At 36.1% G+C, this 17,624-nt stretch overlaps 1 protein-coding gene across 5 annotated transcripts in view; it reads left to right on the top strand.

Annotated features, from left to right (window-relative positions):
• Window positions 1-17,624, top strand: part of CGNL1 (cingulin like 1) — a 63,879-nt gene that overhangs the window by 20,432 nt on the left and 25,823 nt on the right. For all 5 annotated transcript variants that reach the window (XM_037395901.1, XM_037395896.1, XM_037395899.1 and 2 more), the window contains exons 5-8: window positions 592-693; window positions 1,416-1,564; window positions 2,080-2,215; window positions 4,206-4,418. In XM_037395901.1, coding sequence (XP_037251798.1) covers window positions 592-693; window positions 1,416-1,564; window positions 2,080-2,215; window positions 4,206-4,418 — 600 coding nt within the window. The remainder of the gene's footprint in view (window positions 1-591; window positions 694-1,415; window positions 1,565-2,079; window positions 2,216-4,205; window positions 4,419-17,624) is intronic.

The raw sequence follows: 17,624 nt of genomic DNA on the forward strand, positions 1-17,624 counted from the left end.
ACAGTAATAGCATTTAACAGTCTGCCTACTGAAAAGTTTTTGTTTCCTGCTATGTGGAGGTTCTAAAACAAAATGAAGAAATGTCCAGTTGTTGCAATGATGGTCTAAGAAGGATTAAATGCTTATTTTTGATGAATACATTATCCTGGGCTATAATGAGTCAAAATGAAAATATAAAGCACATCTTAAAAAATTACTGAAAAGCAGTGTTTGAAAATCTGTCTTGACATATAAGCATGAATCCCTTTGATGTCCATTTTGTGTAATTGGTGATACCCCAGTCAAATCTGGCCCGAAGTACTCGTGATTTAATTCATATGTTTGTCTAATTTGAATTTTGCTTTAGGTTTGTGTATTTTTTGTATTATTGGCAATGTGCCTTGAGCAATTATCAAGAAGTTTTATGAAAATCAAATCATGGTTCCTTTGAAAATATTAGCTTGGCTTGACCCATATGAAAAGTCCCTGGTGAGCTCAGACAGTTGATGCTACACTTTATTAACCTTGCTTGTAGCTTTACTTTAGATTTTAAAAAACAATTACAAAGACCATTTTGACTTTGTGGGAATTAACATCTCTATTTAATTGTAGGTTTCAGATTCTTCGGCTGAAGTAAAAGCATTGGTAGAACAAAAAGCAGAACTTGAAAGGAAGGTGGAAGAATTACAGAAAAAACTGGATCTAGAAATTAGGGTATGGCACTTCGTTATTATAAAGCTTTTGACTATTTCAAATATATTTTTGTACGTGATAACTGATTAACCAGCTGAATCTTTTTTGCTTCATATTCCTTTTAATCTAGATATACCTGTTCTTTCACAGAAGACTTTATTTTAAGCGCAGCTGCTCATAGCATAGTTAACCTTTTTAAGGAATCTTTCTTCTTTGTATTTGAGAATGGCTTTGGAGCAGTAAAGAAAAATATTAAGCACATGCACATAAAATTTCTTGGCTATCTGCAAAGTTAAATGTTAATCTGTTGACTGTGATGAGACAGATTGGAATCAAAGACAAACTGTATTACTCGTGTAGCTGCTGTTTGTTACTTACAGCATTATTTTTACAGTGCTGAATTCAAAGAAATTAAGTACAACTATGCTCTGAAGACATGAGAAGAACAGTTTGGGTTCTTTTGGTTTACATTTTGAATCTGTGATAAGAATCCATATACTTGAAACTGATTAGATAGTACTGAGGAGACTTCACTTCTCCCATTTCTAATAAAAATAAAAAAGCAGTGCTTTGTGTGTTTTAGTAAGCATTCCCAGCTTTTAGTATTCTTAGATTAATAAGCACTTCTACAAGTGAAAAATATCAAAGTCTTGGAATGGCTTCTTTCATATAATAAAAAAGAGCCTTTGATTGATTTATACTTAGTTTATTATCTTGCTTAACTTTTGGTGTACAAAATTCAGAATCAGCAAAATTCCAAAGAAGAGAGAGATGCTACACGAGCAAGCCTGAAAGATCTTCAGTTGCAACTTGATGAAAGTATATGTGAAAAAGAAGCCTTAAAAAAGCAGCTGGAAGAAAGTGAGAAGGAACTCAGGCAAAACCTAGAGGAGTGAGTTAATTCTAAAAAAAGTTACTTATTGGAATTTATGTCTTTTCTTAAACCTTTTAGATTAAAAGTACCTGTGTCTTCAGAATATGATAAAGGAATCAGAGTGACGTTTGTTATTGTAGGAAATGTTTCTGCCGTTTGAGAGTGCCATGTTTTTGGAGTATCTGGGAGGAAGAGAAAGACTGCTGAATTTATAGTCTTCCTCTTAGTGTGAATTGCTGTAATGATTCATGGTCATAATATATAGTTCAGGTCTTTAAAATATGGAAGCACTTGAATGCTTTAGTTTAAATGCAGCTTTAAAATTACTATGTAGTTTAAAAGTACAACTTTCCACTTAAATATCTACCGAAGAGTTCTCATTTTTACCCCTCTGATGTTTCATTTTTCTGCCTCATTATATCCCATTCCCTTGTGGGGAACATGGGAATAGATGCTTGTATCTTTTTAGTACTTGAAAGAACAAATTACTATTTCTAAAAATTAAGAAATCCTGTCTTATTTTTCCTGATGAGGCTTTTTCAAGTGAAGATGGAGCAGGAACAACACCAGACTGAGATCAGAGATCTTCAGGACCAGCTCTCTGAGATGCATGATGAACTGGATAATGCAAAACATACCGATGAAGGGGAGAAAGAGGTTCTGATTGAGGTTAGTTATAAAGTACCAGAAGGAGAATGAAAAAATCAGAAGAACTGCATAAAAAGTGGGAACTAAGATACAGGTAGAAGAAATTCATGCCTTAGCTTTTCCGATTCAATCAGTCCGAAACAATATACCATTATTAGATGACCTAAGCAAGCATGTTGTAACAACTACATTAATACTAAAAGGAATACAAAATATAAGTACCATTATCTCATAGAATGGGAGAACAAATAACATATTGGTTGAGGAACAGCCAAGTTATCCACTATTACCAGATAATCATCTCAGTCAGTTTTAACAGTTAGATAGGATTTTGCTTCACAACAGGAAACAGAAGTTTAAAGAAGGTGTATGTATTAGCAAGGCCAAGTGAGATTCAACTAAGAAAAGGTAAATATTCACCAAAGCAATCTTTAAATTGTTGACTTTGTTGATGGGGCCAGGTAGAGAAGAGAAGGGATAGAGTCTGAAAAGGAACAAAAGAGTTAGGGGGTTCTTGTCACCTTGGGGTTAAAGAGGAATAGGTTGTATCCCTGGTTATAGTAATTTACTGATGATGAAATAGGGAACACTGCTTATTAAATTTGTTGATAAGGGTGTGTAAGAGTATCAGTGCATAATGGTTCAAAAGGAAGATTAGAGTTCAGAGTTATCTTAATACTTGGTAGTACCAAAACAATTAACTTTTTTTTTTAATACTAGTGCAGAAAGCTAGCTTTAAGAAATGGAAGCTAAATGATAAAATGCGAAATAGGGAGCAAAACCACAGACAATAGATCTCAGGAATATTAAAGGTGTTTGTATGCAGGACATGCCGAGTAGAATAACTAGCTTGTTTTGTGTAGGTGAGATTTGATTACTCTCTTAAATTACTGTCTTAAATCTCAGGCACTGCAGTTGAAAGTTGTGTGTAGGTAAGGGAATATCTGGAATGGTGGTGATAGTACTGAAAAACATTACCTGTGAAGAAGGACTTTAATCTGAGTGGAGGAGTGAGGGAAGAGTCAGAAGAACGTGTTGTAGAATGTTGCTATAAAGGAGACGATCAATTTTTCTATGTTATGTAGGGATAGACTAAGAAATGAGAGACTTAGCTGCAGACATTTAAAGCAAGTGTTGGAAAACATTTTCTATCAATATGCATAATTAAGCAGTGGAACATGGTTATCCAGACAGTAGTAGAATCCCTTTCATGGTATGCTTTTAAGAACAGAATAGATGATGTGTATCAGGAACGTTTAGATGTGCTGATCCTGCTTCAGTGCAGGGGAAGTTCACAGTTTTTTTGAAAGTGCAGTTATTCACAGCTTGAGAATTACCGAATTAGATAATTCTTGAAGCGGTACATTTTTGATAGTTGTTATTGTTATATTCTGTGTTTGTATACATGCACGTGTGTGTTTATTCTTCAAATTCACTGACTACCCCCTTCCTTCCCAGCAATCTGGAGAGGGGAAATGACTTCTAGGGTGAACATGGTGGGAGGAGGAAGAGTGTAAAGATATGGACTTGGTTGTGAAGCACTTGTTTTGTCTTCAGCACCTGTAGAAGCAACTTTATTCTTTCCAGCAGAAAAGACAACAAAGAATTATCATTGGGTTCACCTCTCTTGCAGTGTGGGGAAAAAAAAGGTTTTTCTTTGTTCTTACCTACCTCTCTGCCACAGAAGGTAGGACTGAGGGAGTTGTTAAAGCAGGAATCAAACTAAGAGTACAATTTATTTACGGACAGCAATAACATACCCCATCCAAATTTTTTCATGCTTTTGCAGCATCAGGTGTGTTGACCTGTTGCATAAAACATCAGCTTTATGTTATACTTCTAATAATCTTAAGGTTTAGTAAACTTTTAGCTTACTAAAAAAGCCACAAAGAAATATGTTGGTCATATGAAATAAAGTTGGCCTTGGGGAATTTATATGCTTTCCTTCCTGAAGCACAGAACATCCATTGGAGCCATTTGTCATGCAATTGTGTTTAATTTTATTCTTTAGGAGCTCATGCAAATGAAGCAGGATCTGCAAGAAGTATTAATAGCAAAAGATCAACAAGAAGAGATTTTGAGAAAGAGAGAGAGGGAGCTTACAGCTTTAAAAGGAGCACTAAAAGAAGAAGTATCTAGCCATGACATGGAGATGGATAAACTTAAAGAGAAACACGATAAAGAAGTGCTTGATCTGCAACAGAGCCTGGAGGAAGCAACAGAGGTGAAAAAAGTGATTGCAGTTAACCTTTACAGGGAAAAATCAAACCTCTCACATATGTCTATACTAGATGCTTTCAGATACTGCTGTTTTCTTAGCAAAATAATAAGTAAAGATTTGGGCTAGGAGACTTAGCTGCTGAGAATAGGTTTTATTTCATACACTTACATAATGTTTTGATTGTTTGTCACAGCTGAAGTTGCGGCCCTTTCTTCGAGCAGTTATTTACTACATTTCCTTCATAGCAGACTTTGTGAGAGAATAGATGGGAGTATAGTACAAAGGACCATTTGCTTGTCTTTGGGTTAAATGGAATCACTGAAACCTTGTGGATGCCCTGAAGAGTGCCAAGTATGCTTTGCCAGTGATGCTGCTGCAATAGTTTTGGAGCTTCTAGCAGTTCTCTGAAGTTCATTGCAGCCCACTGTTCCTACCTTCAGCTCCTTGTGTCATGTCCTGTTCCCTGGTTACATTGTCCCGCCTTGTCCCTTCAACCACTTACTACTAGGGTGGTTTTATGTTTGTTTCATTGTGTGTCCTTTTCATTTATTGAGCTTATCTTGTTTACTGTATGGTCACATGAATGCCAACACGAGGGAAGTAGCAGGGGTTGGGTGTCTAGAAGCAGCCAGGAGTAAAAAAGAACTGAAGGAATTGCCTCTTCCAGCATCAGCAGGAAGTCTTTGTGAGGGGGAGAATAGGAACAGTTTTCAGATGTACATATCTGTTACTGTTTTCCAAAAGATTTCCTTTGTGAAGTTATCTTCACAGAGACAGCAACTAAGAATTTATTGAAAGATTGGTGTTTTTTTAAGGGGACAGTTCTTTCTCAAAATAAAAATTTTGAGCATTATTTTTACAATGACAGTTATTTATGTCATTTCCATATCCCCTTCCCTCATTTTATTTCTGTTAAATATTTGAGAAAATTTCTACAGGGAAGCTGTGCTTGACCTATGTAAGTCAAAATTGTAGGCCTGGTTTTATGCTTAGAAATATCTGTGCTAGTTTTTATCTTTTACTTACACCTTATTGGTGTTGAGTTGCAGTTATCCTACCGATCATGGCTGAAAACATGATGTAGAACTGAATTAAAATTAAGCTTGGAACTTGAAAGAAGTTTCCAAAGCTTTATATGCTCTATGAGCCAAATAGGAGCACATATGGAAGCTAAATAGTTACTGTGTGACTGATTTTGATAAAGAGTATTCTTTTAAAGGATTGGCTTTGAATGTGCAATTTTCTAGAGTGGTAGAAAAGTTTATATACACTGATTTATTTATGTAGCCTAGGACTTCTACCTGAGATTTTTTGGCTTTGCTTGAATGTGTTGTTTCTTTTTGTTTACATCATCATGAAGATATTTGACTCATCTGAGCTGCTTGAACTGAATTAATTTTTTTCTTTGAGAGAGAAGTAGAACATCTAAATTATCTTTTTTTATTATACAGTAATTGTAGTGACAGCTTAACCTCAGTGAACCATCTTTCAAAGTTACTGCATGGTAATTTACTGTATTTCAATTATGGAACTGTAATTACGACTGACAAGAAATGAAAGAGTAGTCTGTTTGGCATAACAATAACAGTCTGGGAAATGGCTCTATGACTGGGTTGCTGTGGCTTAGTGATAGTTATAAATAGCATTTATTTACTTGCATGACATAGCCTATCTAATCGTAAATTTAATAAGATATTCAAAAGTGAAATTTAATTAATTAATGTTGCTCTGAGCAGCAGTTCTGCTTTTCTGATTGTTGTTTTTATTTTAAGTAAAACTTTAATCATGCATAGTTGGAAGGTGTTTGGTGATTGGTTTTTTTGTTGTTGTTGTGTTGTGTTTGGTTTTTTTTTTAATCTCAGCAGTATTAGTATTCTTAATGATTTTTTGAAGCCCAGCATTACCCCTATGTCTACTGGCTGAGATCAGTTGTTGAGTTTGATGTATCATCTGTCAGGAAACTATAACCAGTTTCTGTGGAGAGTTAGATGGGTGATCTGCTGTCATCTTACATATGATGTTGATTGTTTTTATAATTTATCGGAGTACCCAGCAGTTTGTGTGAAAATCATGTTTTATACAATTGAAGCTCCTTGACCTGTTAAACTATCTTTTTTATATTACTGCAAGTTAGAAAGATTTATATTGGATTGTGGGATACAAGAAATTTACATCAAAGATTAGTGGAAAGGGCCATTCTGTTGTATTTAATGAAGAGAACAGGTGTGTAAATGCTGTAATAAGTGGTTTATCATACAGAAAATATGGATACTGATATTTGCTAGAGCAGGGTATATTGGAGTCTGTATGCATAAGGTGGTAACTTCATATGTGGCTTCTGTATCATCCAAATTGGTATGCTGAATAAAATTGTTTTGTGATATGTATTAGGCCAAAAAGGAAGTTTTTACAGGGAGAAAAGAAGTAACTTTTGTGCCAGTGTTAAATCAACAGAATTTTTCAGCTGCTGGAGGTGTCAGATCGGTTGGCAAGTCATGTACAGTGCATTTAATCTGTGATTAAAATGCCACATAGATCTGTTTTGAAATCATGTTAGAAACATATTCAGGGTGATCTGATAAGAGAACAGAGCAGGGTTATTTGTCATGTGTGGTTCTTTTTTCATGCTCACTGATGTGGTGGTAGGCTTTTTTTAAATAGAGATTTTTATATAAAGCCACAGTTATTAAGATGCTAATATTCTTTGCTACAGTTTTAACTCAGTTTTGTGTTATGTCTTTTGCTTGTGGTGGTCTTGAGATGGCTGTGATTGTTCTTAACTTCCATTGCCTGTTTATTAAGACTGAGACCAGACTATTTCCATTTAACAGTAGCAAAAGTTTTACTCTTCCATAACGTACCTCTGTGGGGTCATCATTGCCTGTAATTTAATAATAAATTAAAAAATGAATGTTTTTCTAATTAAAGATTGATTTCTTCATAACTGCAAGTGCTAGAGCAGAAATTAATATGAATCCCCTACTGGTTTTAATCTAGTACAAAAATTTGTATTACTTAATCTGACCCTACAACACAACAGGCCAGAATTGTACTACTTAACCATGAATGCTCTGTTACTGTACATGAAGTGCCACTGTTTCAATAAAATTTGGAAATAGCTTTTGGAATGTAATACTGTAGGTAAAAGGTTGTGGCAAATAGCAGCTTGTACTGTTCAAATTCCACTGAAATTGTATCAGCTCGGGAGTGCAGTTGCAAACTGCACAGCACTGTCAAATTTATGTTTTGAGAAGCAGTCTGCACAAATTGTGTTGCTCAGAAAAAGCGTAATCATCACATTATGAGGAGGCTTATCTAAGCCTGACCTTGACTGGTTTGTTCAGGGTTCATCATACTTCCGACCTTGTCTTCAAAATGATAAAACAGACAGAGTTTAGAAGCTGATACATTTATCAACACATTTAAGAATGCAATGAAGCTTGCTGGTCATGTGAGCTTTAACTGACATGTATGTGTTAAGACATATGATATGATTAAAGAGAAGAAGGAATTTTACCAGAACAAGTGGTAGGAACAGCAAAAGACAGTGGTTACCTTCTGCACATGTCATGAACTAGAAGTGTATTCCTTTAAAATAAGAAAATAATACAAAATGTTGAACATTGTCAATGAGAAGATACTTTGGTTTTGTTCTTGTTTTTTTCCAGTCAGTATGAACTGATTGTGAATTTAGATGAATCTAGCACAGGGCTGTAAAGAAAATATTGAATCTTTTTCTACCTAACCTGATAAAATGATACTTCTTCAAAGCTAACAGTAATCTCCCACATAGAGCAGCAGTTCAACAAAAGCTAGCTTAAGCATTGTAAATGATATCGATATATACTGTGTATGACTTTCTTGTAGAAATGGCTTGGCATATGTAGTTTAAATGTAAAATGAAACATAACTAAATCTAGTGTATTCTGAGAACCTATTTTGTAATAATGCTGTACAAACACCAAACAGTAGTTACCCAGGTTACTTAGGGTAAAGTGAAGACTTAACTGATTGTGGAGCATTGTAGAGACACTGTGGTACATAAAGTGATAGACAAATTTAATGTAATTAACTGTAAAATTATATATAAGGAAAAAACCCAATAGGAGCCTGACTAATTTGTACCAATCTAAGGTGTGAAATCTTAGGGCCATAATAACTAGCTCTATAAAGGCATTATCTTGATAGCAGCAAAAGAAATGTTATATGACAGGAATTACTTGGGCAAAAGAACATCATTACACCCTTGTATAGATACATTCATAGCTCATCTGAATCTGCATCCTGAAATCTGTGTCTGAGTCTGGTCTGTTCACCTCCAACAAGATACACTACAGCTGGAAAAGATTTAGAGAGATGAACCAGGATTTCGAATGTGACTGGTGGGGTTATTTTTTTTTTTTCCTCTGCTTGCCTGAAGGCAGCCTTTCACATCTTGAAATAACACTTTTTTTTGATTGTTTCAATGGTAGAAGCTGGTTGGTGACTGATCTAAACTGTATACGGAGTGAAAGAATAGTGGACTGACTGGTGCAAGTCAATGTTTCTTCTTTCATGACCTGCCTTCGCTTGCTTTTGCATTTTCTGCCTGCCTTTACCAGCACTTTAAAAGCCTGGTATGTTTTTGATTGATTCCCAGTGTGGTCCTACAGACACAGATGGAGTGGGGGAAAGAGTGGGAGGGTGCACAGACAGATGCATGATGGTAGAACGAAGGCTGCAGGCACTCCTTAAATAGGCCTGGTTATTGGAAACACATATTTCAGAACTGTATATGGAAAATCTGCGACACAGATTTGATTTGTTTTGCTGTAAGCGTCTGTTCTATGCATGGAAAGGAAGTTGTTTGGTAATAGCATCATGCATGTTTTTAGGCACCCATTAAACGAAATACCAAACAAATTATGGAATGCTAGCTGTGTTGTCAACAAGAATAATAAACATGCCTCTAAAGTCCACTGAAGATGTAACTTGGTGACTTTGTTTTTGGGTGCTAAAGCAAGCTTTTTAAGTTCCAGCTCCCCTGGTCTTTCATTTCCATGCAATTTACTCCTCCATTTGTTTAGTGGGGACATGTGTTTGGATGCAGACAGTACCATGAAGCTACAATTTGGTGAGTTTTATGCTGTATGTAGAGTCAAGAAAGCCTCTGAGCAAAACTGTCCTGCAAAATTCTATTTGTGTTGGATTGTAACACATCTAAACCAGACCCAAAAAAAATGATCACCCAGGACTATTTCAGTTAGTCTGGTGTGGGAAGGGGGGTTGTTTGTTTGTGGTATTTTTTGTTTGTTTCTGAAAGTTGGCAAGAGTCTGTGCAGTCAGATACTTCTTTAATACCATCAGGAGGATCACTAATCCTTATCAGCAGAAGTCAGTGTATGTACGTTCAGGTGACTTGTCCTGCGAAAGTATATGTTTGTTTGTGTATGCGTGTGAAGTGTTTGACTGTGTAAGTCCATTCAGTAGGGTACAATGTGAACATAGAACTAGTTAATATTTCACTCTAGTCTTTGCAACAACTTCTGACCTTGGAAAGACTGTTAGTATAAGCCGATCTGAGGAGGATAATATGACATTGGTATAGCTACTGGTTGAGAGGTTAATACTTTCCTGGCTTTGGATTTTATAACTGGGTAAATGTTAGGTCATGCCTGTATTGGGAAATTTTGTTTAATGTGCTCTGTGTAAAAAAGAAAAAAGTGCATTCTCAGTTCTAAAATGTAGGCACTTAAATCTTTTGTTGCATCTCAAATGAAAAACTAAATGGTTCTGGAATGAATATTAAGGATAGGATACCATTTCGATCAGCAAAAATGACCTTGCAAGAAAAGTCTTGTCTCTAAACTGTCACAAGTGAGTAATTTTTAACCAGTTAGTATAATGGCTCTAGCTGAAATGGAAGGAAAGACCATCTGAATTGCTTGTAAATTTGTGCGCTTGTTTACTGAATAATCTCTTGAAGTACAGCTGAGGATTCAAGTTGGTTGCAGCATACCTCACTAAAAGATAAAAACACACTGACCCTTTTAATAGGTAACTCATAATGGTTAACTTCCAAAGGCATAGCCACGTGTTAAAGTAGGCTAGGCCTCATTTTGAGATGATGGGAAGAATTAATATAATCAGTTGAAGGTAGAAGGGCAGTAAGTAAAGTTGTTTAGGCCATTTAGTCTCTTCTCCAGAAGCTTTTTTGTTTGGAGTTTTTTTGGGGGTTGAGGGGTTGGTAGCCTAACAGTCCATTCTGCTTTTAAGGAGTTTTCGCATTCTTTTTTTAGAGGTATGGGATTTTATTATCCATGCTATCCAGTGTTGCTGTATTATTCATCCCAGAGCTTTCAACTGCTTTAAGAAATAGTGTCTGAGGTTAGAAGAATTGCCTAAAGGTGCACAGTGGGGAAAAATACCGGAACTACAAACAGAAATAAAGACCTATTATTTGCATTCATGAGCTTTAAAAACTAGATGGCTATACCCGAATAATACTGATTTCAGAAGCTGTCTTTATTGAAGAGCTAAAAAGGATTACAGTTAAAGTGCTGTCCCTATGTTGAGAATCACTATATTTGTCTCTTTTCCTTGGGTGTCAGTCTTGAGGTGAAGGTTGGGTTTGGTTGTTTCTTTCTTTGGAAATCACCTGCATGTTACCCAGGGAAATCAGTGGCTAGTTGTTTTATTTAAACTTGATTTATTTATGTACAGAAAGGAGAAGAAAAGACAATAGAAAGGGATTTGGTGTCTCCATCACTGCTAACCCCTCAGGATCATCTGAGCTGGTTAGTTCTGAATCCCTGAAGCCACAAGGTAACCTCTTACATGTAGTTCAAGAAGTTAAACAACTAGTCCAGCATCAACCTAAAAAGCTGGCCCATTAGACTTCAGAGTTGGTTTCATCAGACAGCATCGTGATAACTTAAGTGTTCCATACCAGGAACAGAATGAAGTGAGCAGCCACACCATGCCCTTTTTTTCAGAAGGTTTTGGAAGATTATCATGTCATTTACTTTGATTCCACAAGTATGAATTTAGGAAAGAATATTTGAAAGTCTGTTGCTTCCATTAAAATACTTCTATTAGTGCTGTAGCTCATTTTGAATGGAGATTTATTCTTTAGATTTGTACTTCAAGTATGGCAATTAAAGAACAGTTAATTGACTGAACTCGATTTTACTCAGTTGAACTTGATTCTGAAAGGAAATGTCAAGGTTTTTAGAAATATTGTCAAAGTTTTGCCTAATAAACATTGAATCTAGCCAAAATTTAACAATTCTAATAAGCTGTGAATTAGATAGTTTCCCCTCACTTTAGCTCTTCCTGTATTTTGTAAAAGAACTCTAAAGGTCCTGTATTGTGCAGTCACTGCCAAAGGGGAATTTCACCAGTTGAACCACTGAAGTCAGCCAAAACCATTTTTTAATGATCAGTTACACAACCACTCTCATGTCTTTGCCAGTGTTAAGGGTGTGGTAAAAAAAGGTGTGGAGGCACAGAACATTTTCTGCATTCCTATCAAAGAGGTTTTTTGCTGTATTCAGGTTGAAGTAGAACATTTCGTTTGCATCTCAGGGACCCATTTCTGTGTTCTGTCCAGTTTCTTTGGGTTTACACAATAATGAGTGGTGGGAAGAATTTTACTACCTTTTGTATTAACTGAGCTTAATCTCTGATTCTTTAAATCTATTCACTGCTTGCACCCAAGTTGAGAGTAGAATAGTATATAAATACATTTGCTTTACTGAGATTTCTGTATCAAAGCAGTTGGAATTATATTTATTGCTTTATTTAAACTAGTTCTTGACTAATTTTTATATATTTTAAAATATTTCTGGGTATGTATACAACTATATTCAGACCCAAACTTTATTAGATTTGTTTCTTGTTAGGCAAAAAAACTGAAAAGGAGCAGGATGAGAAGTGAGGGAATTGAATTTCATTGCTGAAGTTCCCTCATAGAGAGTAACTTCTTCAGGCCCAAAGCTGAAAACTGAATGTTGTGTGCATATGAACTCAGCAGCTCTGGCTATGTGGGCTCATATAAGCAGACCTACGCTAGGTAAAACTTTATAAATCAGGTGTATATACCAAATCAAATAGAACACATATATATGTGCATTCATCCTGTCACATTCTTGCCCATCTGTGGTGAATTAAAAGTAGCTTTGTACTCACTTAAACAATGTTAGAATATTTCATTTATCAATGTTTTTCAGACCAGTCTGTTTCTGCACTCGGTACATACTGCTAAAACCTTCTGAAGGAAGAATTATATTGATTATTTCACAAACTTTAATTTCTTTTCTTGCATAGGCTGCAAGCTCATGAATAATGTTATTCCCCATATTAAGTGTAGGAAACTAAGAGGTAAAGGCATAACTGTCAAAAGGGTCCATGGGTTGTGCGTGTTCAAATTGGGGTGCCTAGGTTAACATAATATTAACCATTATGTAGTCCTTGATCTATTCAAGGTACAATTTTTGCTGACTTCAGTTGCAGCTGTGCTCACAAGACTTTGGAAACCTAGCCCTGGTGTCTTAAATCAAGCATCAAGGAAACTAAAGAATATGCACTTCTTGGTCCCCTCTGGAAAGTTTTGGTTGAGTGATTTGCCTCAGGAGCTCTTTGGCAGAGACAAGAATGGGTTCCAGATTTTCTAGGGCTTTATTTGGGTACCTTAGCTGTGAAACTATCCGTTCTCCTGCTGCCTCACTCATTCTGCAGCACTCCTGTATTTCTGCAGCAGCAGCCTCTTTCACAGTAAACTCTTTGACTTGTTCTCAAGCTGATTGACTAAATCTTTTAAGCTTCAGAGTTAAAATTATGAGAACTATTAAAATATTTAGTTGTTATTGACATACATGGATTATTTTCCTCCGTGTATGATCTTTTTTTTTGTGGTCAGAAACTGATTTTTTTGCAGTGGACCTTTCTTTTAGGTTTGGTAACGTGTTGTTTGTGGTGGTTTGAGTCCACTACTGGGCTAGTAAGTAAAGCTGCTCCATGTGCACTATGGCACGACAATATTAGGATGCAGAAGCTTTTCTTCAGGGAGTCACAGAGAACTTTGTATTGTGGGACTCATCATTACAGCTATGTTTTCTTTCTTATAAACGGGCTGTTTTTTCTTTTTTTCAGCTTTTTCCAGGAATTTGCAACTCATTTCCAGCTTCTTTTACCTAATCTCTGTAGCTTAAGTCTGCTGATAAGGTCTGCTCAGTCTTAAATCATAAGTTTAAGCATGACAAAATTTGAGAAAACATAATACTTCATGTATTCAAAAATAATAAATGAGAAGAAGGTATGAGTGTGTGTAAGAAGTCTGCAAAGGTGTGGGTAGTAAGAGGAAGGTATTACTCCTTCAGTGATTGCAGAGGTGGAAATTTGAATGTGAAACAGGCTAAACATGGGACATAGAAGGCACTGAATGCCCTGGAAGACAGAGTGAGGACAGATTGAAAGAAAAGACAAAGCAAATGCAGGCAAACAAACAAGGAAAACACTGTAGGGTTTTTACCTTACATGAATATAATTCCCTAATACAATATAGTAAAAAGTTGGTTTACTAAAACATACTGGCACTACTAGCAAGTGGGAGTAAAAAGAAATTAGCATGTCTTACACATCATAGGGAAGAAACTGCAGTCTTGGAATTGTGATGTATCAATTCTAAGACCCAGAGAGCCCACTTCAATGCTTGATACAGTTCCACTGCTTCCCCCCATCCTGTTTTTTAGGGGAGTTTGGTTTTTTTGTTGTTTGGGGTTTTTTTGTTGTTTGTTTGGGGTTTTTTGTTATTGTTGGTTTTGTTTGTTTTGGTTTTTTTCAGCAAATATGTCTGAATATACAGTATTTCATTCCAGTTTGTCTTCAAGAATCTTGTTTAACCAGTTCCGTCTGTTATGTGCTCTGCGTGTTTATGCACATAATCTCATTTCAGCTCTCTGAAGAGGCTGATATGCAATTCTGTGAACTAAAGATCATGTTATATTAACATGTTTGTTAAAGTTTCATACTCAACTTAAATCATTACTTTGTGACCTTTACCCAGTTCTGTTACTGTGGGTTAAATTTATATAAAACTTTAGTTAAAATAATTTCCAAAAATCTGGCAACATCCCCAAATATTAAAATGTTGCACTGTAAAGGATTTACGAATGGGTACCCAGAGGATCTATTAGTTGATGCAGTGTCATCAACTTAAGGACCTTTTGTTAACTTGCACTGTTTAAGTACAGCACGATTACAAGTCAGTCATGTATGGACTGAAAGCTATGGATCCACAGCACAACCTGTGTATCTTGAGATCTCTCTGTCTGGCTTTTTTTTCCTCATTTGTACTTACTAGTCATATAGTGTTCAGTTATCCTCTGCTTGCATCCTCATCGCTTAACCCACTCTAATTCAATGCTTTTGCAAACAGCTTTCGACTCCTTTTTAGAACGTGAGAGCCAGTCGCTGAATTTTAAGTGAAAGCTGTGCCTTCTTGCTCATATAGACAGAACCAAAGAGAAAAGCTTTACCACTGGCTGTTAGCAAATACCATCTGTTGTACAGTTTAAACTGTCTATGTTGTTGCCACTTTCAGTTTTAGCACTATGAAGCGCAATAATTGGCATTCAAAATTTATCAATGTACGTAGTAGTTCCTCTGTAATTTCAGTGCGGTGAATTTCATATCTTCTACTGGCATATTTTTATGAGGGGAATTTTATGCAGAATATAGTGGGCCAGCTCTAACGACAGAGTGGTAAATTTAACAAATGCTTTCTTTGTGAATAATACTGCCTTTTAGTTGCTCAGGGCTGGTTGAGTACGCTGCCTGTGCGGTAGGGTTCCGTATCAAAGGATGCAACGATCTGTTTCTGCTTCGACAGTGTCCATATATCATTTGGTAGCTGATGACCTGAACCTTATGTAACTGTTCAATATATGGATAAGGATCTCTTTCCATGGGGTTCTCCCCTAATGGTGTTGCTACAAGGTCTGTCAAAGCTATGTTTCAGTGCTTGTTTACTTTGCATAGCCTTCCTAAAGATACCTGGACTCTTTTCTATTGTGTTCACCTGTCTTCCCAAGAGAAGAACTGGAGGGGAGGTAGACGGTGACGTGTGGTGCCAGATAAGACTAACAGTGGAGAACAGGAGGAGGGAAGAGGCGCGGAGTTTTTTGGTACCATAACTTTCTGTGGCAATATGGTACAGGAAACTTCATTCCTGCCAGTGAAGAGAGCTCTGCATGCAATTCTCACAACACTGGGGATAAATAAATACAGGCTTTTTTTCTGTCTAAACCCAGCTGTGCAATTTGACTGTTTTGGAGAAGTGATGCTATGTGTGCATTTTCTGCTCAAAGAACATCTCAATTGTATTTGTGTGGTTTGACATTGTTTAATTTTTAGTATCAAATTGAAGATACTTGTATATTTTTTATTTTTTTTAATCATCCTGAAGGTGATCTTCTATGCCTTATGTATATAGTACAATTGTGTAAGGTAAACCGGTAGGATAGATCAGATACTCCTGTGTTTCTTTTCAGTCTTACTTGAAACGAGTTGAAAAGATGTTGAAACAACAGTGTACAGTGAAATCTGTATTGTGAAGAAAATTTCTCCTACTCTTCGCAGAAGATACATAAGAAAAATGCCCACTCTTCCTAATACAATACAGTAAAGCTCTGCATATATACTAGAAGAGTTTTCCTACAATCTTGAATAAAGTGTGTGCCTGTCAGTGTATGTATTTATTGTTGCTATTTTTAAGACAGACCCCTTCCAGGTGAAAGCAAGCAATTTTGTATTTAACATGTTAGAGAATTTGCTTGGGAATAGTTCATTGATGTGAAGGTGTAAACCTTGTAATGATGCCAAGGTCATTAGAGACCTGTGGAGGTCTGCTGTCTGAGTGCTACTCACTCAGGTAGCTGGAACTTTAGGCAGGTTTTACTTACATACCCAATCTATTTCAAAGATTTTAAATTAGGTTAAGAAAGATAATAGTTGCAACTTGCCCTTTATACTTCTCTACCTTTTATATATATTCACTTAGCTAACTTACTGACATATATAGTGGAAAAGAGAGAGTACCAGTTTAATTTTAATTTCAGTTGGCTACAACAGTATCCTAAGATACATACAGCAAAAGGCAGGCTGGAGCAGATCTCTACATATGACTGCATTCGTGTAGGATGAACTGAATTTTGAACTGTTAAGTTAAATACATATATATATATGTATTTATGTGTAAATTTATGTATGTAGATCTGGGATATCTGTTTAGTTGTGTGATTGTGTGCTTCTGTGTGTGTGTGTACTTCTAAGTAGGTAATGCTTCCTGTGTTGGAAAAGTAGAGCAAACCACGGTAGATGAGGTAGTGGAATCTTCAGGTACAGTGTGGGTCTGCTGCAGTCCTCTTACTGTGCAGCCCTGTGTAGGCAGTTGGATGAAAAAGAACAGACAAATCAACATTCCTTTCCCTGAACTCCCCAGCATGCCTCAGCTGCTTTCACTCAGCTCCAGAAAGGGGAAATGAGACAAAAAGGAGCCACTGATTGCTTGCTAATTAGTAAAACTTTGCTGTATGCAAAAAGCAAAAATTAAAGGAATATATAAATGCTATTAAAATTTCAGTATGTGAGAACGTAAAACATCAGCGGAGAATATTTCAGAGCTTTTAACTACTTGTGCACTTATAAGAACAAGTTTTTTCAGTATTTTCAAAAGACCAGAACTTGTCTGCTTGCTTACGCTGCCAGTTTTTGTATAAGTTCATTGACCCTGTAGACAGTCTGAGTGTTTTCTGAGTTACTGCTTTATCAACCTGATTTGCATGATTTTAAAGCTGTTGCTTGCTAGAAAATAATCTAGTGAAGATTACTTTGTAAACACCCTTTTATATAACTTTGCTTACTCCTTTTGCAGGTGAGGAGGGGAAAATTGGGAGCTACAATCAAAAATAGCATAAATGAAAATAACTTTTCAGGCTTTCTGTAAGATACTTCACAAAATAGTTTTTTACCAAACTACTTTGTAGGATTTCTTTTGTTTTCTCTCAGATAAACACAATTTCACATGCAAAAGTGTTATGCTTCAGTAATTAATGTGTAATTACCTATTGTCACCTGACAATGTAGACACCAAAGGTATAAATGGATTAAAAAAGGATTAGAGAAATTAATGGATGATACGTTCATGGAGGAAAAAGCAGTGAGGGCTGG

Source organism: Falco rusticolus, chromosome 7 (assembly GCF_015220075.1).
Source record: "Falco rusticolus isolate bFalRus1 chromosome 7, bFalRus1.pri, whole genome shotgun sequence".
In the NCBI taxonomy this organism is placed as follows: domain Eukaryota; kingdom Metazoa; phylum Chordata; class Aves; order Falconiformes; family Falconidae; genus Falco; species Falco rusticolus.